The 25506-nt window shown below is 30.7% G+C and overlaps 1 protein-coding gene across 1 annotated transcript; it reads left to right on the top strand.

Annotated features, from left to right (window-relative positions):
* Positions 1–2773: 2773 nt before the first annotated feature.
* LOC123259604 (facilitated trehalose transporter Tret1-like) lies at positions 2774–24251 on the top strand. The gene is made up of 4 exons (XM_044720198.1): positions 2774–2974; positions 3084–3263; positions 11521–11717; positions 23246–24251. Exons 1-4 carry the CDS (start codon positions 2899–2901, stop codon positions 24191–24193), a joined length of 1401 nt encoding a protein of 466 aa, XP_044576133.1. The 5' UTR covers positions 2774–2898; the 3' UTR covers positions 24194–24251.
* The last annotated feature ends 1255 nt before the right edge of the window (positions 24252–25506 follow it).

Below are 25506 nucleotides of genomic sequence, written 5' to 3'. Positions count from 1 at the left end.
TATGAAATATGTAATAATTACAATCTGAAACTGTAATTTTTCCAGTTTTCATCTCGAAGCGCCACGTTGCATTATATACTGTAATTTTTCGAGTTTTCTTTTTTCCGTGTAGGCAGATTTCTTCACTTATGAGACCTGCCATTTCTTTAACTGAAACTTTCAATGCTCATTACAAATTTTTTTTTTCATATCAATTATTATTCATTTTTGTAAGAAAGGCACGGGAATGTTATAATAATTGCACATTGAAAGTTACAATGAATATTAGCTAGAATAATTACACGGATAAAAGGTGCATGCCAATTCGATAGAATTGGGAATCTGTGCAAGTCAAAACAATACTCTAATTAAATTTCAAGTCTAAATCTAAAAATGCAATTATATAAAACGCCCAGCGGAGCGGGCGAGTAACAGCTAGTACTTTGATATGTTGTTAGATGTGATTTTTGATAATTTCGAAAAAACGTAAAAAGTCTGTCGAAAATTTCCCGATAAAAATATGTTAGTATACCTAACCCTCTCCTTTCATTTTTTTTAAATTATTAGTACGAATTCAGAATACCTTCGGTGTATAAAGTAACCATGATTTCTTCAGTTTTCAACAATTTAAAATTTTCTTAGTTGTAATAAAAAATAAAATATACACAATAAAGCAATATTAGAAGTTAAAATATACAATGCAACGAGTAACTTAACATAATTAATGTATCAATTTAAAGTCATTGTTACGATGCTATTATAATGAAAATTTCCGTAAGTAAAATAACTTTTTATTCCATTTTCCTATTCTTTTATAATGTCCTTGGCCTGTTTCGCCAATATACTCTAGGACAATACAGTTGGCAATAATTCAATTTCATATTCTCAACGACGGCACCAGCATCAAATAAATGGATTCTGAACGAGCATTATCAAATAGTCCCAACACCCACCTCTGCTGCCTGTAAGTGTTGCAGATGACTCTTGAGCAACGTCAGCTCCTTGTTGGCTTGGCGTCGAAGCTTCAAGTTTTCCTGGCAACTTTAGTAACTCAATAGCCAACGAACCAAATCAATCGGGACCTGAGGTTGTTGAATCCTGATGTGATAATGTCAATAGTTTCTAAGCATCATAAAAACAACATCAAGATAAATAACATTGATTACCGATACCGATTCTGTAGCAATATGTGTACAAAATTACCTACACAGAAAAAACAAACTTCGTGCGCCAAGAAAATTTTAAGAAAGACAAAAGTTATTTTGGAGCGAGAAGGAATTTTCTTGGCTCCAGAAAATTTTCTAGGTTCAAGAAACTTTGACTTCATTCAAGAAATTTTCAATCTTAAATTTATTTATTTGGCTCACGAAAATTTTCAGGTTTGAGAAGGAAAACTCAAATTCGCTTGGCCGAAGTATAAAATTTTCTTGTAAAGTTTTAATCGCCATCCCAAGGAAAATATGTTTTTTTTTTTTTAGTTATTATGTTCAATGATTCACTTCTGTAAGCTAAAATAAATGAATTAATTAAGTTTATTCGATGTCAAACTATGTTTTTTAGAATTTACAATTCAATTTTCTTGAAGTGAGAAAAAATGGAACTTAAACTATGTTCACGAATCATTCAAGACAAGAACAAAATTTTTTTGCGAGAAGATAATTTAATTGAACCGAAGTAAAAAATTTTTTCGGAGAAAAATTTTGTTGAAACTATAAAAAATTTTTTTTTCACTCACCTACATTCAAGTTAACTTTTTTTGTATATTTCATAGAAATCTAACTATTAAATTTGTTCTCATATGTCGTAAATTGAAAAATTTTGCTATTTATGGAAGTTATGTTTTAGGTTCCTGAAAAAGTAGAAATATTTTAAGAACTCCATTCATTATTTATTAGGGGATTTATTTCCACTTTTATTTTCTTAACGTTTATCAAAATATTAATAAAAAAAAATATTTTTCCACAACGATTTAAATAAAAATGTGAATTAACTAAGTCTTATTAATTAACAAATATTGATTGTATTTAAGTCAATACAAAAGGTCGACCATAAAATTCCATGACACTGTATTTTAAAGATATATAATAGTTATAGATATTATACAATCAAATTCATTGAAGTCGTCCTTATTATGAGACAATTCAGTTTTGCCAAGACTTCTGTATAATCCTTTAGTCATATATGTGTATTCGTTTATTACATATGATTGATGACAGCTTTGTATGCTTACTTAATGCTATACATACAACAAACACAGTGTCACATCTTTTAAACTTTATCATTCGAGACACTCGTAAGAATTTTTTCAAATTTTCGATTAATGTTTGTTAACATTCCACATTAATAAACAATTGCAATGTATTAGAAAGACATTAAACTTCTCCATAATATTGTAGCATTATTGTACAAAAACGTTTCAATAAGCAAGCAAGTAATAATAATATGAATTTTTGCTTGTATAGAAAATACTTATAAAATTATTGAATGTGATTTTTGCATAAAACTTACTGACTAATAACTTAAGCTAACACAAAAAATATAATTTTATGAATAATATTAATAATTTATGAATTTACTCATCATAAATAAAAAATAAATTAAAAAAACAACTAGTATTATGTCATGTCGTTAAAAAAGATAAAATTATTTTAAAATAATAAAAGTGGTAGGCGCACAAATAAAAAGCAAATAATATAATTTTATTAAATCTTTATTTATTACTATAAGTATTTTTTGTGATAAGTATTCAGCCTTATCATAGAAAGCAATTTATAACTGTCACATATACTTCCTCTTTTAATGAACAGACAGTTTATAATTAATATCAATAGTAATTTGATTACGTTATTCAATACTTATTTTTTATCTGTGATTCTTTTCTTGTAGTATAATTCATAAATTAGTGTTATTTTTTTTATAATGACACAAATTATCGTTGAACTTCCTTCCATTCCCAAAAAAATACTTTGGCCCCAATGGTTAACTGGAATTACAAGTAATTTTCAATTACATATAAAAAAATTAAATTTTTTTGAGTGCTTCATTGGTTCTTATCGTTAACTGGATAATAAAAGTAAATTTCGGCAAATTTTTTATATGTAAAGTTTCACTCGCTGTACTTACGTCTGGACTTTCCAGTGGATGGACATCACCATATTTAGCAAAATTCACCTCTCCAGACATGAATACTTCTATAAACCTTTCTGAAACTGAAGCATCATGGGTGGCGTCTTTGCTTAATCTTGGTAGATTTGGAGGTTCAATAGTTGGAGCAACAAGTCAGGGTATTTTTATCAAGTATTTAAAATAAAGTAATTGTTTAGATAAAAATTGAAAAATTTGAGTTATTAACAAAAGCTCTTTTTTTTGTTTTTATTTCGTTTTTCTTTGGTGGATTTATACATCTACCATTAAAAATTTACAAAATTTCATGCTACGAAATGCACACTTATCTCACTATTGGTTGACCCTTACCAGCCACACCTCACCCAGGCCATATAACGGCCACACGGGGTAACTCATTACCCCACGCTGAAAAACACGGTTGGACAAGATGTGTACATGTTTTGAGACTTTTAACTAATTGTGTCATGTTTGTTGACGAGTTCTTTAATATTTCTAATGGTTTAACTTGGTCAATTTATAGATGGCATTCTAAAAACTAGTCATATACGTCAAAACTCCGGAAAAATGGCTTTTTTTGCAAAAAAATTCACTACTCCGCCATTTTGAAATATTTACGACTAAAACTTCCGGGTGATCCGCACAATATATCCTACTACCACAAAAAAATAACAGTATCCATCAATGATTCAAAAAGTATATTTATTTTGCAAAATTACTAGAAGGAAAAATGAAAAAAATTACAAGTCATGAAATTGGTTTCTTTTGCGTTTTATAAAGAAAGGTCCTTTTTTCTCGCATATTCTATGAACTCTCATGAAGAAGGTCCTTTCCAATTCCTGTCTCAATCCCTTTCTTCCCCAATTATCCTGTTACGTGAATGTTTGAACGCTTCACGTAATAGTTACTGTAAATCCTCTTATTTCCCGCTTCACAGCATTATTTAATTTTAAAAATGTGGTATAGACCGGGTAGCTTAAATGGTAGAGTAGCCGACATGTCTTCGGAAGGTTCTGGGTTCGAGTCCCAGTCCGAGCTATCTGAATTTTTTTCTCGCATAGTCTATAAATTCTCATTAAGAAACTCCTTTCTCAATTCCTTCCTCCCAATTATTCTGTTCCGTGAATCTTGGAACGATTCAGTTAATAATTACCGTAACTCCACTTCTGTCCCGCCTTACAGCATTATTTAATTTTAAACTGAATTCCATGTGTTTTCATACACTGAACGTACTCGAGATTTATTCGGTAAGCAATTCAAATTTTACATAAATAGACTAAAATTTATAACAACTAAGATAAAAAAAATTGTTTTGTTACTAAAAAATAAAAAAGTTACCTTTATTTTGTCGATTGACACTACAATAAGTCGATTAAAATAAAAAAATTTTTTTTACTGAACTACGGTTACGGCCACACTGGGGTAACTAGTTACCCCAGGCCGAGAAAACGAACGCTCAAAACGCTACCATGCATTTCTTTGACTTACTATGTAGTGAAATCACACCTTACACCTGTCTGTTACCGGCAGATGCCGTTTGTTGTATTAATTTGAAAGTTTTAAGACCTCTAATTCCACTTTTTTTAAGCCTGGAGTAACTAGTCACCCCGTGTGGCCGGTAAGGGTTAAAATTTTTCAATTTCAGAGAATAATAGTACACCGAGAAAATTTTATAGTAGAGTTTACTATCTAGTTATGGTAAAATCTATTAACTGAACTCGATAGTAGTAAATATTATTTAAATAACTATGTAAACCATAATAGCTATTATTATTTTAACTAGTTACTACTATTATCAAAATCGTAATTCCTAATATAACCTGATGGTTACAGTGACCATCAGTAATAATAATAGCTACTATCTAAGCTAGTACAAAATATTAAAAAAATTAAAAATTTGCGTTAGCGTGGATGCATTTCTGAATGAACTAAAAGCAGTTGTAGTGCAGTGTAGTACACAAAAAATCGGGATTAAATTCGGATCGAATGTATATTTAAATTTTTATTTGTCTAAAACAAGTTTCAACGCCAAATTTTTCAAAAAAAATTTGAAATTCCCAAAGAAATCAAAATTTTCAATAAAATTCAAATTTAAAAAAAATTAAAATTAAAAAAAAAAATTTTAATCTTACAAAAAATTTTTAAAAAACATAATTTTCAAAAAAATCTAAGATTTAAAAAAAAATTTTGAATACAATGAAGCTTTAAACTAATTATTAATCATAATTATCTAATTATTTAAATTAAAATTTTCCCTTTAACAATTTCAATTAAAGAGAGCACACTCTTTGCTCCAATTGATGGTATCGTATTTTGAAATGCACCGAATCAGCTTGACTACATGGAATTTTTCTTCTGCATTGAATTAAATTAACTAATTAAATTGACACAAATTATCAAAACTGCCAAGAATTGCGAACTATAATAAATAAAATTTTGCTTAATTGTATAATAATTTTCGTTAAAGTGTACTTTACTTTCTTAACTATTGACATTTATGAAGATATAAGCTCATCCCGATATTACAATCATAACGAGCTTTCATTTGAGTCCCCACTTGCATTTTCGATATATATATATATATATATATATATATATATATATATATATATATATACTAGCGGTTCCCGCCCGCTTCGCTGGGCGAATTGAAAAGGAAATAAATTAAATTTTAAGTTTCATTTTTATTTATTTTTTTTTCATATTTTCTATATCTCAAATTTCTTTTCTATATCTCATATGTTTAGAAAATGCAATGCTTTTAATCTGTTATATTTTTGCGATCCCGTAATAAGAACAATTTATCGGTTATGTGATCAGCAAAAATAAAATGTATGTAAAATTCTTAGTCCGTTGACTGAATAGCTATATGTAATGTTAAATTTTGGAAACGTTACAATGACTTTTTTGCCGCTGGCAAAGAGACGATTGTTGTACGAAAATATCACTATTAAGTAAGAAAAATATTTAAATCCGTTGACCTTGGAGGCCATCCCGGTATTTGTCTGTTTCTCGTGAGATTCTATCAAATTTTATATTTGTAGGAACTGTATTTGAAGAATATGAATTTTTTGACAATTATCACTCCCGCACTCCTATGTGGGGGAGGAACTTCATTAGATCCTATTCAAGATGATTTCTACATTATAAATAAAAGATTCCAACAAAACTTCGAGACTATAAAAACTATCGATTGGAAATGAGAAATTTTCATTGTTAACGCCCCCTTGATCCTTTTTGGGGTTAGAATTCGAGAAAATCCATTTTCAGCTGAACTTGACATCGTACACGAAGATTCCTACCAAATTTAGAATCTGCAGCAGTTACAGTTTGGAAATTCAAATTTTAGATTTTAATACCCACCCCCGCAATCCCTATCGAAAGTAAAATTTTTTTGAATCCGTTTTGAGATGATCTCCTCATGACAAATGAAAGATTCCGACCTAATTTCGAGTTTGTAAAAGTTACAGTTTGAAAATGGAAATTTGAAATTCTAACACCCAGCCCCGCAATCCTTGTCGGAAGTAGAATTTATTGAAATCCGTTTTGAGATGATCTCTACATGACAAATAAAAGATTCCTACCAAATTTACAGCTTTGAGAAGCTATATTTTGGAAATTATATATATATATATATATATATATATATATATATATATATATATTAAAATAAAATATATAATCAACGTGAATATATTAATTATACTAACTTTTATAAATTGGAGGCCCTCTTCTTCATTCAACTAACTAACGAATACTAAACGTATCATAACCAATAAATACAAAACAAAACACAATCGATTAAATAACAGACAGATTCTTTTTTGTTTTTAAACAAAAGATAGCGTAAATAAATGACATCTTTACATAACCTATGAAAGATGAATAATTTTTAAACAAAAGATAGTAGCGTAAATAAATGCCATATTTACATAACTTATAAATGAATTAACAAAACCGTCGCTATAGATAATAATTCATGTCACAACCTTGTGGATGCGTGGGTAGATGCGTGGGAGTGCGTGGGTCGATGCGTGGGAGGGTGAGTGGAAACGCGTTTATAAGCATTGAAGTGACGTTAGACATTTTGCCGGTATTTATGCACTCGAATATGAAGAAGAAGTGATGTTCATTTGTTTTAGTAGCAGAAATAAATGACTATCCACATAAATTTGAAAAAAAATGGTAAAGGGTTGATGGAATTCAAAAAATGAGTAGTCTAAAACCTTCTACAATTAATTCCGCGTCGAATGGTCATGGTCTCATGCCAATCGGTCCAGTTGTTTTCAAGTTTATCGGTAACAAAAAAAAAAAAAGTTGCTTATATATACATAGATTAAAATAAAATATATAATCAACGTGAATATATTAATTATACTAACTTTTATAAGTTGGAGGCCCTCTTCTTCATTCAACTAACTAACAAATACTAAACGTATCATAACCAATAAATACTAAACAAAACACAATCGATTAAATGACACACAGAATCTTTTTTGTTTTGAAACAAAAGATAGCGTAAATAAATGACATCTTTACATAACCTTTGAAAGATGAATAATTTTTAAACAAAAAATAGTAGCATAAATGAATGCCATATTTACATAACCTAGAAATGAATTAACAAAACCGTTGCTATAGACAACGGTCTAATAATTCATGTCACAACCTTGTGGATGCGTGGGTAGATGCGTGGGAGTGCGTAGGTGGATGCGTGGGAGGATGCGTGGGAGTGCGTGGGTGGATGTGTGGGAGTGCGTGGGTGAATGCGTGGGAGGGTGTGTGGAAACGCGTTTATAAGCACTGAAGTGAAGTTAGACATTTTGCCGGTCCTTGTGCGCTCGAATATGAAGAAGAAGTGATGTTCATTTTTTTTCGTAGCAGAAACAAATGACTATCCACATAAATTTAAAAAAAAATGGTAAAGGGTTGATGGAATTCAAAAAATGAATAGCCTAAAACCTTCTACAATTAATTCCGCGTCGAATGGTCATAGTCTCATGCCGATCGGTCCAGTAGTTTTCAAGTTTATCGATAACAAAGAAAAAAAAAGTTGCTTATATATATAAGAGATTTCCACCTATATATTGACTTATCACGATATCTCTGGAACCATAAGACGTAGAGATTTGAAATTTTGTAGGAATATTCCTTTCGCCGAGTAGAGGTCAGCTAAGAACGGATTTTACGAAATTCCACCTACAAGGGGGGTTGCGGGGGCGTTGACAATGGAAAATTCCCATTTTTAAACTATAGCTCCTATCGACTCCAAATTTAGTAGGAATTTCCTATATGTGATGTAGAAATGATCTACGAGCGGATTTTATGACAATCTACTCCCAATATAGATTGCGGGGGTGGGCGTTAACAATAAAAATTAAAAGTTTCCGAACTATAGCTCCTACAGACTCCAAATTTTGTAGGAATTTTCTGTAAGTGATGTAAAAATAATTTATAAACGAATTTTAGGATATCTCAACCCACAGGGGGTTGCGGAGGTGGGTATTAACAATGAAAATTTTTAATTTTCAATCTATAGCTCCTACAGGCTCCAATTGGGTAGGAATTTTCGCTAAGAGATGTAGAAATAATATACGAACGAATTTTAAGATACCTCACAGGAGTTTGCGGGGGTGGGTGTTAACAATTAAAATTTTTAATTTCCAAGCTATAGCTCCTATAAACTCCAAATTTAGTGAAGGTCTTCTATATGTGATATAAAAATGATCTAATAATGGATTTTACAACGAATCAACTCCAATAATGATCGTGGGGGTGAGTGTTAACCATGACAAATCTTAATTTCCAAAATATAGCTTCTAAAAACTCTAAATTTGGTAGAAATTTTTTATCTCTTATGTAGAGATCACCTCAAAATGGACTTCAATAAAGTCTACTTCCGATAGGAATTGCGGAGGTGGGTGTTAAAATCTAAAATTTTCATTTCCAAACTGTAACTTCTACAGACTCCAAATTCGGTGAGAATCTTCGTGTATGATGTCCAGTTCAGTTAAGGGATTGCGGGGACGTTGATAATGAAAATTTCCCGTTTGTAAAAAATAGCTCTTATAGACTCCAAATTTGGTAAAAATCTTCTACATGTGGTGTAGAAATAATCTAAGAGCGGATTTAACGACGAATCACTCCCAATAAGGATTGCAAGGGTGGGTGTTAATGAAAAAAAATCTTAATTTCCAAAATTTAGCTTCTAAAAGCTGTAAATTTGGTAAGAATCTTTTATTTGTCATGAAGAGATCATCTCAAAACGGATTTCAATAAATTCTACTTCCGACAAGGATTGCGGGGCTGGGTGTTAAAATCTAAAATTTTCATTTCCAAACTGTAACTTTTACAAACTCGAAATTAGGTCGGAATCTTTCATTTGTCATGAGGAGATCATCTCAAAACGGATTCCAAAAAATTCTACTTCCGATAGGGATTGCGGGGGTGGGTATTAAAATCTAAAATTTTAATTTCCAAACTGTAACTGCTGCAGATTCTAAATTTGGTAAGAATCTTCGTGTACGATGTCAAGTTCAGCTGAAAATGGATTTTCTCGAATTCTAACCCCAAAAAGGATCGTGGGGGCGTTAACAATGAAAATTTCTCATTTCCAATCGATAGTTTTTATAGACTCGAAGTTTTGTTGGAATCTTTTATTTATAATGTAAAAATCATCTCGAATAGGATCTTACGAAGTTCCTCCCCCACATAGGAGTGCGGGAATGATAATTGTCAAAAAATTCATATTCTTCAAATACAGTTCCTACAAATATAAAATTTGAATCTCAAGAGAAACAGACAAATACCGGGATGGCCTCCAAGGTCAACGGATTTAAATATTTTTCTTACTTAATAGTGATATTTTCTTACAACAATCGTCTCTTTGGCAGCGGCAAAAAAGTCATTGTAACGTTTCCAAAATTTAACATTACATATAGCTATTCAGTCAACGGACTAAGAATTTTACATACATTTTATTTTTGCTGATCACATAATCGATGAATTGTTCTCATTACGGGATTGCGAAAATGTAACAGATTAAAAGCATTGCATTTTCTAAACACATGAGATATAGAAAAGAAATTTGAGATATAGAAAATATGAAAAAAAATAAATAACAATAAAACTTAAAATTTAATTTATTTCCTTTTCAATTCGCCCAGCGAAGCGGGCGGGAAACCGCTAGTAGATATATATATATATGAAAAATATATCAAAAATGCAAGTGGGTACTCAAATGAAAGGTCTCGATGAGTGTAATGTCAGGGTGAGCTCATATCTTTAAAAATGTCAATGGTTTACAAGATACAATGTCATTTCTTAACTAATGAAATTTTTAAAGATATAAGCTCATTCCGATGTTACACTTATCAAGAGCTTTTATTTGAGTACCCACATGAATTTTTATATATTTTTCATATATACATATATATAATATATATAAATATATGAAAAATTGATGTGGGTACTCAAATGAAAGGTCTCGATGAGTATAATGTCGAAGTGAGCTTATATCTGTAAAAATGTCAATAATTTACAAGATATAAGGTCATTTATTAATTATGAATCTAGAGATAGAGTATTTTCTCTTAATGATATTCTCTTAATAATATAGATGATGAAGGATTACAATTAATTTAATTATTATGGAACCATCAAATGATGTTTCATTATTTTATTTTGTGAAAAAATATTAATAATTGATAATAATAAGACTTTTTTAGTAACCCAAATCTTGGATGATTGCTATTTTGATAATCATAGTCAATCATTCAAAAAAATCAATAACAGCTCTAATATTTGGAAATTTTTATCATATATGGATTTAAACGATTATGTAATTATTTGTTTTAATATTTTAAAGGAAAAAATGTTCATAACTAAAATATGGATGCAAATAAAGAATTAAATTAAATAAATTTATATTATTTTTTCTTTCGAATTTTTACAATCTGAGATGGTTACAGTTACCATCTTCGATTATAGCAGTTATAATTTTTAATAATTACAATTATCATTTTCGATAGTAATCGTTACCATTATTAATAGTAACTAGTACAATTGTCAATGATAACACCTATTATTTTGGGACTAATTAATTTTATTACCATTCCAGATAGTAGGAGTTAATATTTTCGTATAGTAAATACTATTATTAATTTTTCTCCGTGTACAAAAATGCATTTTTTAGACTTTCGAATCAAATAATATAGTTCAAAAACTTATTTTCCAAGATCTTTCGAGTTATATTCATAGACCTACAGTGATAACGCCCAAATTAAAAATCTTGAATAAGCAAATTTTTCGATTTTTTATAGCCAAAAAACGGTGGAACCACACATCTAAACAATGACCTAAAATGAAACATATTCTTACTATGTAACTTTAATAGTATTGATATTATTGATTCATCAGGACTTATCGGTAGAAAAAAGACACTTTTGATTTCTACTGTTCCTATGGCAATCGGCTGGACTTGTACGATTATTGCTAATTCAGTAACTTGGCTTTATGTGGCTAGATGTTTCTGTGGCATCGCTGGCGGGATGATGTGGACTACACTTTCGCTTTTCATAGGCGAGGTTTCAGACTCTTCTATACGTGGCTCTTTGGTATTTATCTATCATTCATTTATTTAAAAATTAAAAAATATTATAGATTAAATTATATTAAGTTTACTAAATCAAATTAATGTAGTAAAATTTCTCCTGCAATACATTCAAAAAAATTAGGAAAACGGTTAACCCTAAAAGCCATCCCTGCAACTTCCCGCTCATTTTATACTTAAGCGCATAAAACTGCATTTATTATTTATTATAAAATATAATTTTCGTATCATTTTGAGCTTTTGAATGAATGAACCAATTTTTACGTAGTTGGTGGCATTCAACGCAGTTTTTAAAGCCTCATAAAAAACCTTTAAGTTTAAATTGATCGAACAAGGTATTTCGAAGTAATTCCCAAAAAACGATTTTTTCGATTTTTTTCGTTAACGATAACTCAGGAATGAATTAACTGATTTTGACCGGGCTTGTAGCAATTGACGTGGTTTTTTGATGTGAAGAGCTGATTAGTTTTTGGAATCGATCGGTAGAGCCGTTTGAAAGTTATTCCAAAAAAACCACATTTAAAAACAATTTTTTTTCCAGATTTTTTGAGATTTCTCAAAATCTACCGGTTCGAATCGGTTCAAATTATAGTCAAAATCTAAGTTTGGTCAAGCCTTTTCGAATGGTGCCAACCGCGATGAAATCGGTCAAGTCGTTCAGAAGTTATAAGAGAGTCACATACATATATACACACACACACACACACACACACACACACACACACACACACACACACACACACACACACACACAGCCGCACGGACACCATCGTATAAATATTCAGTGACGATTTCTAGAAACTCAAGACGTCGAGATCTGATGAAAACTCGATTTTCGAAAAACGGAGTAAAACCAATAACTTCCCAACTTTTAAAAATTTTCAATTTTCTTAGCGGGAAGTTAAAAATTTCTGCAACGTGTTGACAGAAAGCCTAGCTAAATAATATATTGTTATTCAATACTTTAGTTCCTCAATTTAAATTTAAATTTAACTTTTTCATTTGCTCATACTTCAAACAATATTATTTCAAAACATCTACGATAACTTATGCAGAAAATTTAATATTCTGGTTTGAGATTCAATATCAGATTAAAAAGCAAGTACGAATGGGAGCTCACTGATAAGGCAAATGCTTGTACGCGGTCATGTTTTCAGTGAGTTATCCCCAATGGGAGCTGAAATTGTCACAATTACATGCAAATACACTTAATTCATAGTAAGGCAATTTTAGTTACAATCTCAGATATGTAAGAGCAGTATATCGAATTATTTCAAATAATCGTATAGGAATTAAGAGAATCGATTTAAAAACTTCGGTTTTATTTTTAACATCTTTCAGCAAATAACTTGCGTAAAATATGATCATCACCCAATTTTTAGAAATAGCTCAAAAAGAGTTAATGTGTCTTCATTTTTTTTAATATTCTATAAAAAATTATGCAAATAAGCATTTTTATCACGACTTTATACAAAACTTATGTATTAACTTTTGTTTTAATTTGATATCTCTCATACTCTAATCTATTTTATTTTAATTCCCATTCCTCCACAATATATATTAATAATGTTACCACCATATTCATTATTATTTTTACAATAACTGTATCAACATTTGGTGCGATATTATGTTAAATGTATAATCAAGTGACACTATTATAGGCTAAATAGTTGTTTGGTTTTATATGAAGAAATAAATCAATAAAAACTCCACAGTGAAAAAAAAAATCAACTTGATTCAAAAAAAAAATTTTTGCACCAGGATCATTCCATGCCAAATCGACAAATTTTTTACCCGACCCCCTTCGATTTCACTCAAAATTTTCTATCTTTTTCTATCCTCCAAAAGATATTTTTAGGAATTATTTCAGATTTTTTTACCCAACCCAAAAAAATTTCTAAATTTTTGAAAAAAACTGCTCTTTTTTTTTAAATCTCTAGAACTTATTCAAAAATTGACCGATTAACACCATACCAAATAGAAAATTTTTGTTTTTTAATGTAATTTTTAGAAAAAAATTTCAAAAGCCTGGATCTATGAAATATTTCGGTTTTTTCGAAATAATCGTCATTTCTTCGAAGTGCAACCACTTTGATTTTTTTTTTACTCAAAAAAAAACCAACTAATTCTGCACGGAAAGATTAGAACCCGACTGGTTCGTGTTCTGCACCAGACTCAGTGTGCAAGAAAAATTAGTTTACACCAGACGGAGTCGTGTGCGCACCAGAAAGAGTCGTGTGCGCACACGACTCACTCGTGTTCCGCACCCGACTCAGTCGGGTGCTGCACCAGAATCCGTGCATAATAACCACTCTGGCGCTGCACACGACTGAGTCTAGTGCAAAACACGAACCAGTCGGGTTCTAATCTTTCCGTGTGCAAGAATCCGCGCTTGTTTCAAGATGTGCCGACAATCGCTTCTAATTTTTAACTTCCCGCTAAGAAAATCGAAGATTTTCATAAATCGGGAAGTTATTGTTTTCACCCCGTTTTGCAAAAATCGAGTTTTCATCTGATCTCGACGTTTGAAGGTCATAGGAAGCTTCCCTGACTATCCCCGCGAGGTTGTCACGGTGTCTGTATGTGTGTGTGTGTGTGTGTGTGTGTGTGTGTGTGTGTGTGTGTGTGTGTGTGTGTGTGTGTGTGTGTGTGTGTGTGTGTGTGTGTGTGTGTGTGTGTGTGTGTGTGTGTGTGTGTGTGAAAGTATGTGAACCGCTTATAACTTTTGAACGGCTTGACCGATTTCATCGCGGTTGGTGCTATTCGAAAGAGCTTAACCAAACTTAGATTTTGAAAACTATTTGGACCGATTCAGATCAATAGATTTTGAGAAATCTTAAAAAAACTGAAAAAAAATTTTTTTTCAAATGTGGTTTTGGAATAACTTTTAAACGGCTTAAAGGTTCAACTCCAAAACTAATCAGCTCTTAACCTCAAAAACCACGTCGATCGCCACCAGTCCGGTCAAAATCGGTTGATTCATTCGAGAGATATCGTGAACGAAAGAAAACCGAAAAAAGTGTTTTTTCGGAATAACTCCAAAATTCCTAGCGCGATCAATTCAAAATTTAAGATTCTTTGTGAGGCTTAAAAAACTGCGTCGAATGCTTCTAACTGCGTAAAAATCGGTTTATTCATTCAAAAGTTATTGCGGTTTAAAAATTCAAAAAATAGTGTCTTATCAAATCTCTATCAGACTTTTGAGCTCGAAGAGCTTTAAAGGATAGGAAAGCAATCTCTTCGAGCTTGGAGAGCTCAAAATAACCCATAAATTGTATTTTTGAGCTCGAAGAGCTCAAAAACGTCATTGGTGCAATTTTAAGCGCCTAAGTATGGAATTAGCGGGAAGTTGCAGGGATGGCCTTTAGGGTCAACCGTTTTCCTAATTTTTTTTTTATTAAAAAAAAAAGTTTTTTTCAAATTTGGCTTATTTTATGTGACTATATTATGAAATTTTATTGGCTTCCTCGTGAAACTTCAGAAGTTGAAAAATAAAATTTTATTCGAAAATTTTAAGTAGTTATCGTCTGAAAAATGGTGTTTTTTTCTTTCAAAAAAGTAAGGAATAAAGAGGAGGACGATCTGCACTCGAGCGAAAGACTTCGCGAGCAAGTTTGCAGTTACCACCTGATCAGCAAATATTATCACCTATACAATTGTTTGAATTGGCGTCCAAAAATTTGGCAAAGATAAATGTTCGATTCGCGACATCTGAAGACTACAATTTGATGAAAAAAAAATTAGATCATTTCAAAAATGCAAAAACAATATCAGCCACAGAAAAAATACATAAAATTTTGCCGTTAGAAGATTGTATGGTGGAATCTAGGTCATTTTCATCTTCAAAAAAGTGCTTGTATTACATTACAGTGAAGAAAAGAAGACAGTCATCAAGTAAGAAGAAATACAAAAAAGTTTGGAAAATCCAAAAGTGCACGACTCATAATGCTCATTTAATTATGAAATATTAAAAAAAAAAAAAAAAAAAACATAAGTCGTTCAAAATTAGTTGCCGAAAAAACAGCTGTACTAGGAAGGTACTGCACAAGCGCCCCTGGTGGAATAAATGTACATAATATCTATAGATATAGATATATCACCATCCACACTGAAAAAAATAATCGATAGAGGCTACCGATTGGTAATCGGTAGAGGTTACCGCTTTTTTTCCGATAGAGGCTACCGATTTTTCGGTAGAGGCTACCGATTTTTCGGTAGAGGTTACCGATTTTTCGGTAGAGGTTACCGATTTTTTCGGTAGAGGCTATCATTTGCGAATCGGTTGAGAGAACCGATTTTTTCGGTTGAGACAACTAATTTTTTTTTTTGGGGAAAGAAAAAAGAACACAGTTACAAATTTAAATTAGTATATAATTGTTGGCATTAAAAAAATTTAATTAAAAAATTTCACATGTAAAAATTAATAAAAATTACAAGTGAAAATTTTTAGCAGTATTTTTTTATTATAATTGATTTGTTATAAAAATTTTTAAAATTGACAGCTGACGGATAACTTCAGTATTATTAAATAATAACAATAATTTTCGAAGAGTCTTTTAATTTAAACTTTAAATAATTATTCTATTTGAAATTTTTCCCGCTCTATTGGCTGTGTTACAGGTTTACTCATAAAATCTCTACTCACAGCTTATAGATATTTATATATATATTATATATATGTATATATGAAAAATATATCAAAATGCATGTGGGTTTTCAAATTAAAGCTCTTGATGAGTGTAACATCGCGATTTAAAAATGTCAATAGTTCACTAGATAAAAAGTCGTTTCTTTATCATGTATCTAGAGACAGAGCATTTTCGAATGCAGCCTAAATTTTTATCATAATAAATTAACTATTGGTGAGAATGATATAAAACCTTGAAAAGGCACAACTCCAGGTGAAGACCATTCTAATGATACCAAATTTAACCATACAATCCCATTTTATCATATAAATACACTGGCCACAAAATTTTTCTTATTTCCTTCATAACATAGATTATTATTATTGTTGTTTTAACTATTATGACCTGCTACATGAAAATCATGTTGCTGTCACATGAAAATCATGTAGCTGCTACATGATTTTTTTATGTGGCTATCACAGGATTTTCCTGTTGCTGTAACATGAAAATCATGTGGCTGCCAGAGGAAAATCTTGGGACAGCCACATGAAAAAATCATGTAGCTGCCACAGGAATGTATCATGTGGCATCCCCAATTTTTTTTTCCGTGTACTCAAGTTCATCTCTACTCACAAATTTATGGCCAATAGAGCAGGAAAAATTTCAAATAGAATAATTATTTAAAGTTTAAATTAAAAGACTCTTCGAAAATTATTGTTATTATTTAATAATACTGAAGTTATCCGTCAGCTGTCAATTTTAAAAATTTTTATAACAAATCAATTATAATAAAAAATGCTGCTAAAAATTTTCACTTGTAATTTTTATTAATTTTCACATGTGAAATTTTTTAATTAAATTTTTTAATGCCAAAAATTACTAATTTAAATTTGTAACTGTGTTCTTTTATTTAAAAATTTAATTCAATTGATGCATTTTTTCGAAAGTTAGAATGTTTTCAGAGTTTTCAGGGTTTCATACATGACGGACAGGAAAATTTTTTGACCTATTTTGATGTTTTATTCCGTTTCTATTGCACTAAATAAATTTTTAAAAAGTATGGAATTAATCTCCATTAAATTATCTTGACAATAGTATGCAAAATATCTTGATTTAAGTACAAATAGTTGCCAAAATGAGGCGAAAAAAATTTTTCGATCGTAAAGCACTCTCTGATGCTTCACATCATGAGTCGTGCAAAATAGATTTAATATTGAATATAAAAATCAAAGAAAAGTAAAATGTTTAATATAAAATAAATTGATTTGAATAGACACCAAAAATATTTTTCATTTATTTAAAGATATTAGGTTAGAACTATGAATTTATTTTAGAGTGCAGATTGTCCTTCTCTTTCTTCCTTACTTTTTTGAAAGAAAAAAACACAATTTTTCGGACGATAACTACTTAAAATTTTCGAATAAAATTTTATTTTTCAACTTCTGAAGTTTCACGAGAAAGCCAATAAAATTTCATAATAAAGTCACATAAAATAAGCCAAATTTGAAAAAAACTTTTTTTTTTAATAAAAAAAATAATTAGAAGCGATTGTCGGCACATCTTGAAACAAGCGCGGATTTTTGTAGAATTAGATGGAGTTTTTTTTGAGTAAAAAAAAAAAGTGATCGGACTTCAAGAAAATGACGGTTATTTCGAAAAAACCGAAATATTTTATAGATCCGGGCTTTTTTTGTAAATTTTTTGAAATTTTTTTTGTAAAAACTGCATTAAAAAACAAAAATTTTCTATTTAGTGTGGTCTTAATCGATCAATTTTTGAATAAGTTCTAGCGATTTAAAAAAAAAGAGCAGTTTTTTTCAAAAATTCATAAATTTTTTTGGGTTAGATAAAAGAATCTGAAATAATTCCTAAAAATGTCTCTTGGGGGGTAGAAAAAGATAGAAAACTTTGAGCGAAATCGCAGGGGGTCGGGTAAAAAATTTGTCGATTTGGCATGGAATGACCCACCAATGAAATCATTTTGAAGAGTTTCATTGTCTTAAATTGGATAAAATTCACTTACATCAAGAAAAATTTCTCAGTGCAAGAATTTTTCTACTTATATCAAGACAACGAAGCTTGTTAAAATTAGTTTTCCGCTTGAATCAAGTTAATTTTTAACTTCCCGCTAAGAAAATCGAAGATTTTCAAAAATCGGGAAGTTATTGTTTTCACCCCATTTTACAAAAATCGAGTTTTCATCAGATCTCGACGTTTTAAGGTCATAGGAAGCTTCCCTGACTATCCCTGCGATGTTGTCACTATGTCTGTATGTGTGAGTGTATGTGTGTGTGTGTGTGTGTGTGTGTGTGTGTGTGTGTGTGTGTGTGTGTTTGTGTTTCTTTTTTTTTTGTTTTAAGGGGGAGGAATCCTTTTTACGGATTCTAGTCATAGTTGTTTGGCCTGGATATGTGGCGAATCGACGCAGTGTCATACTAAAACTCGACGCTAGCGCCCCTACCCACTTAACCCTAAACCCCTTTTCCTCTTTCCCCTAATCCCTCATGGAAACCGCCGTTAGGCATTACTTCGTGAGGGGAGGATCTAGCTACTGCTCTTTCTTCTGGTAGCTAAGGTGTTATTTTACCTTTCTTCTAGTTGTTGTCATTTGCTCTTTTTCTTTCGATGGAACGCAAGTCTATGAGGACTTCTGTTGCAAATGTGCTGATGGCGTTCCAGGAGGCTCTTGATGACAACATTGCTTCTACTATTGTCTCTGGTTGGATTTTCTTCGTTAGGATCATCTCCAGCTCATCTCACTGTGGGTAAAATCGTGGGCACTCAAAGAAAACGTGCTCCGCGTCTTCATTGATTCCTGGGCAGGACGGGCACTCCGGTGAATCATCATGCTTGAAGCAGTGAAGATACGTCCGAAAACATCCATGTCCTGACAACAACTGCGTCAGATAGTAATTGACCTCGCCATGACTTCAGTTTAGCCAAACGTCGATCTTCGGTATGAGACGGTGTGTCCATCTCCCTGTTGTCGCGGCGTCCCACTGCGATTGCCATCGTGCGATGCTGTTCTGCCGTTCTTCAGCTCTGAGTTCCTCGACACTTTGTGTGTGTGTGTGTGTGTGTGTGTGTGTGTGTGTGTGACTATGTGACTCGCTTATAACTTTTGAACGACTAAACCGATCGGAATCTACTAAACGGCGTTCTAAAGAGTTCCCTCAAACTTAGATTTTTTGTGAATTTGAACCGATTCGGTCCGATAGATTTTGAGAAAGTTTGAAAAATCTCAAAAAAAATTTTAAAAAAATTTTTTTTGAAAGTGGTTTTTTGGAATAACTTTTAAACGGCTTTATCGATCAACTTCAAAAACTAATCTGCCCTTAATCTTGAAAAACTACGCCGATCGTCACTAATGCAGTCAAAATCGGTTGATTCGTTCGAGAGATATCGTGAACGAAAGAAAACCGAAAAAAGTGTTTTTTTGACATAACTTCGATATTTCTTCTCGGATCGTTTTTGATGAAATAAAACAATTTTTAGAACTCAAAAACCGCGTCGATCGCCACCAAGAACGTCGAAATCGGTTGATTGGTTCGAGAGATATCCTCGATAAAATATTTGGAAACAAGTGTTTTTTTAACATAACTCCGACCTCTTTTGGAATAACTTTTAAACGGCACCACTGATCAATTGCAAAAACTAATCAGCTATTAGCATGAAAAAATTACGTCGATCGCCATGAAGCCGGTCAAAATTGGTCAATTCGTTCAAGAGATATCATGAAAGAAAGAAAACCGAAAAAAGTGTTTTTTTGGAATTACTCCAAATTTCCTAGTTTGATCAATTCAAACTTGAAGATTCTTCAGGAAACTGAAAAAATTGCGTCAAATGCTGCCAACCGCGTGAAAATCGGTTGATTCATTCAAAATTTAGTGCGGTTTGAAAATTAAAAAAATATTGTTCTATGAAACTTCTATCAGACTTTTGAGCTCGAAGAGCTCAAAAGCATAGAAAAGCTATCTTTTTAAGCTCGAAGAGCTTAAAATAACACATAAATTCTATTTTTGAGCTCGGAGAGCTCAAAAACATCATTAGTGCAATTTTAAGTATCTAGGTATGGAATTAGCGGGAAGTTGCACGGATGGCCTTCAGGGTCTACCGTTTTTCTAATTTTTTTTTTTTTTTTGATTAAAGAATTATGAATTTTTTTTAGTTCAAAGTGAAAAATTGATTAAGATTGCTGTTTCTTAAAGTTGTGCAATGATTGTAGCTTATCAATTTTTTCGACAAAAATCCAGAAGACTAAAAATTTTTTCTGCCAAATTTCAAATCTGTGAAAGTTTCAGTTCAGAAGTAATTTTTTTTTATATATAATTTCTATCAAGATAAAAGTCATCATTATAGAACAAAATCATTCGAAATAAACAAATTTATAAGGTAAAGTACCCAGTACTTGAACACTTGTAAAAATGGGACCAGTAGTTGAACAGACTTTTCGAATTGTTATAATACAAAATCCGTAAATTTATTATGAGTAATATGCGCATATTATAATTATTAAATGATATAGTAATTGATTTCTGTAAGTTTTTTCAATTATAATTCAAAACAATTATATTTTTATTAACTTGAAAGTTGACATGTCGAGAATCGTCGATAGATGCTATGTTTTTCATGAAAAAGGTACTAAATCGTAAACTGAACAATCAGTAACAAAAAACGGTATATCATCATTTTAAGTAAAAAAAAAATTGTACCATCTAATGAAACAGTCTTTTCTGAATAACATATATTTTTTGCAAAAACATAAACTATAATTTTTATATTAAATTTTAGCGTTCAACTATACCTCCAAATTTTTAAAGTGGTACCCAGAACTTGAACAGGCTGAGGCCGTATAAATTTAACAGCACTATAACCTCTAATAGGTTTATAGACTAGTGATCAGCATTGTGATTTGTATTAATTACTGCAATTTAAATAAGTTTGATGACTAAAAATTAGTGTAATTAAAAATTATTGAACGTTTTGAATGGAGTTTTTTTGATTTATGATTGAAAATTTGCTTTGTCATTCATAAAAAATGTAATTAAAAAATTAAATAAAAATATTTATCATTTTTAAATGAACATATTAAATATTCACAGTATTATATTTAATATTATTCAATAATATTTTATATTTCTTTTGATATTTCAATAAAACGTTGAAAATTTTTGGTGCGCCTATTGCCACATATTTTATTAGTTCAACTACTGCTCCCGGAGTGTTCAACTACTGCGGCTTGTCAGAATTGATTGTTCAACTACTACTCCTTTCATAGTCTTTTTTAAAAACGTTGTCAAAATATAAATAACCAATTATCTTTGTTATTTTGCGCTTCAATCAATTTAAAATTGTTTACATTTTCATGAAAATCACTAATTTGAACTAATAATTACATCTTTATATATTAAAAGTAGAGTCAAATATGTTTTACTTTGAAATCTGTTCAACTACTGGGTATTTTACCTTAGAAGCATATTTTTCAACATTTAAAAATATTTAATTTTTTTTTTAACTTTATCTCACATCTTTCAAGAGGCTTCAAAAATTTAAGAATTTCACTTCATATTGGTGTATTGGTTTTAATTAATGAAAAATATAAATATTGCCTAATTTTTTGTGGGACTTTTTTATACCAAATCACCTAGTTTTAAGAATATTATATATTTTTATTTAACTGATTTCTTTAACTAATTTTAAAAAATTCGCAAGTTGTCAAATTTTGCAAATTAAAAAAAGTAGTAGCATGATAAATTCGAAGAGAGTATTAATTTGATTTTCTAATCCACTTTTTTTATACATTCTTTAAATCAGCATCTTTTTGAAATTCACAAATAGATCAAAAATAGTAAAGAGTACTGTTATATTTATTTTTTTTACTATTCTGTAGCACCAATCATGAGCAGTACTTAACTCACTCAATTTTTTGACTCTTTTGTAAAGAAGAAAATATTTTAACGATCAATAATCTAATATTATCTTAAAAAAAAATTAGGATGACGGTTGACTCTAAAGGCCATCACTGCAACTTCCCGCTCATTTCGTACGTAAGCGCTCAAAGTTACAAATTACGTTTTTGAGCTCTTCGAGCTCAAAAATATAATTTTTGTGTCATTTTGAGCTCTTTGAGTTCAAAACTCTAATAGCAGTTTAATAAGACACAATTTTTTGAATTTTCAAACGGCAATAACTTTTAAATGAATAAACCGATTTTCACGCGGTTGACGGCATTCGACGCAGTTTTTAAATATCCATTAAGAATTTTCAAGTTTAAATCGATCAAGCCAAGAATTTCGAAGTAATTCCGAAAAAACACTTTTTTCGGTTTTCTTTCGACAAAGATAACTCACGAACGAATCAACCGTTTTTGACCGGGCTTGCGGTGATCAACGTGGTTTTTTGATCTTAAGAGCTGATTAGATTTTGGAATTGATCAGTAAAGCCATTTAATAAAAGTAATTCCAAAAAAACCACGTTTCAAAAAATTTTTTTTTGGAGTTTTTTTGAGATTTCTCAAAATCTACTGATTCGAATCGGTCTAAATGGTATTCAAAATCTAAGTTTAGTCAAGCCCTTTTGAATGGCACCAACCGCGATGAAATCGGTCAAGCCGTTCAAAAGTTAAGAGAGGTTTACATACGGCCACACACACACACACACACACACACACACACACACACACACACGCGCGCGCGCGCGCGCATAAATACAGACATACGGACATCATCGCGAAAACATTCAGGAAAGCTTCCTAGGACCTCAAAACGTCAAGATCTGACGAGAACTCGATTTTCGAAAAACGGGGTAAAACCATTAACTTCCCGATTTTTTTAAATTTTCAATTTTCTTAGCGGGAAGTTAAAAATTAAATCATTTTAATAATAAAGCAATTTACATTTTGTAGGTATTCTTGAACTCAAATGCTGCGTTCGTCGGTGCGTTTCTAGGTAATATAATAGGAGCTCATTTACCTTTTGAACAATTCGGTTATGTCAGTTTGAGTCTGAATGCATTGTTTTTTATCATCTTCTGCTTTATTCCGGATTCACCATATCATTATGTAACAAAAGGTGATCTCAAAAGTGCAGAAGCTTCTCTCAAATGGTTCAAACGTGAAGCTAATGTCATAAAGGAAATTCAAGAACTAAAAAATTTCATCGGAAATACAGAAACAAACCTCTTAACACAACTACGAGAGTTTAAAAAACCGCAAAATCGTAAAAATGTTATTATTATGGGGTCGCTAAATGTTTTTCTGTATTTTTGTGGGCACAATACAATGAACTATTATGCTGAAATCATCGTAACAAAAAGTAAAGTAGACTTTTCTCCCAGTACTATTGTAATAGCTCTTAGTCTATGTACAATAATAGCTTGCTCATCTGCAGCAATGGTTGCAGATAGATTCGGAAGACGATTCCTTTTGATAGCTTCTTCTCTGGGAACAGCTTTATCATTGGCACTTCTTGGTCTTCACTTTCATCTTTTGTCTTTACATATCGAATCGACTCCATTTACTTGGTTGCCTATCGCTTCTCTTTTTCTTTACAATTTTTCTATTTCTCACGGATTAATTCCAGTTCCCAATGCTTTGATTAGTGAACTTTTTCCACCCAATATAAAAACGATGGCCTCTTTGTTCTTCAGCGGAAGTTCAGCTCTCCTGTCATTTGCTACCACAAAAACATTTCAGCCATTAATCAATATAATGAGTGAAAAATATGTATTCTGGATTTTTGCATTAAGTGCATTTAGCGCGGCACCATTCACGTATGCTTACATTACAGAGACCAAAGGTCAAACTCTTGTAGAAATACAAAAAAACGCTAATCAAAATCAAAAAAAAAATTAATGGTAATTTTAATTAATGTTGTTACTGGCCTTGTTATTTTTTATCTGGGAGTTGTGGTGAAATTAGATTTTTTAATTTTAATTTTGAAGTATTCTGTGTGGAATGCATGAAGAGGTCATAAAGGGATAAGAAAATTCGACCAAAAATGCTCTATTTTGATCAGCTTACATCTGAAAGATACTAAATGTAATTTGAGAAATTTAATTTTTTAATTATGGATCAAATAAATTTGTGAATTAAATCACTTGGAGGCATAAAAGTAAAATAATATACATTGTTATTACAGTTTTGTTACAAACATATTTATTATATACTGTCAATAATACCTCCGGGATTATAATCAACTTATTATTTATTATCTTATGTATGTCAAGCCAAAATAGTTTATTTATTGTGAAAATTTTTATTAATTACTTCTCAAAATCATTGTATGATACGACAATGAAAAGTTAATAAGGTTTTAATTGTCTAATTTTTTAATATTACAAACGAAATATATGATTTTTTTTAACTAAATTTTATGATAAATTTTCTATGTTATTGTATACTAAAAAAAAAATTAATTTGAATCAAGAAAAAAATTCTTGAACCACGAAAATAATTTTGAAGATGTTTATTGTCTTGAATCAAGATGAAAATTTTTTGAATTAAGTTCTTCAAAATTATTTTCTTGATTCAAGTCAATTTTTTTTTCTGTATGTATGTTAAGTAAATTAAAATTTTTAACTAATTATAGCGTAACATAGGCCGTATTTATAACTATGTAATTAATATTATTATTTATTATTAACTGTAAGATGTAAAAAAATAAATAATATGTGTGTATCTTGTATAAAGTTTTTAAAGATTGAATAAACTACTCTTCGTACTATTTTTTTTGGGAAAGGAAATATTTTTTTTTTACTCTATTACACATTACATTAATAAAAAAAAAAAATTATGAGTATACCCGGGAAAAAATGATCAGATCTGATCAGATATGAACAGGCATGAGTCTTCAGGCCTGATCAGATATGAAAAATGACCGGGTCTGATCAGACCTGGCCAGGAATGTTCATGTTTGATCAGATCTGTTCATGTCTGACTCGATCAGGTCCATAAAAGAAAAAAAACAGATTGGTGTCGACGGGGATTCGAATCATGTACGTTGCGCTCTTCATACTGATACTTTACCTGTTGACCCAATGGCTTATCTTAACTCTATTGTACCTTTCAAACTACTTTAAGTAATTTAAATTTTATAGATGACTTATTCTTATAGTTAACGGAGTTCTATACTCAATTTATTAATTATTAATAATTAATTATACACA

This window comes from Cotesia glomerata, linkage group LG2 (assembly GCF_020080835.1).
Source record: "Cotesia glomerata isolate CgM1 linkage group LG2, MPM_Cglom_v2.3, whole genome shotgun sequence".
NCBI lineage: Eukaryota > Metazoa > Arthropoda > Insecta > Hymenoptera > Braconidae > Cotesia > Cotesia glomerata.
The sequence above is the reverse complement of the archived record's forward strand: the minus strand, read 5'-3'. Positions and strand labels throughout refer to the sequence as shown.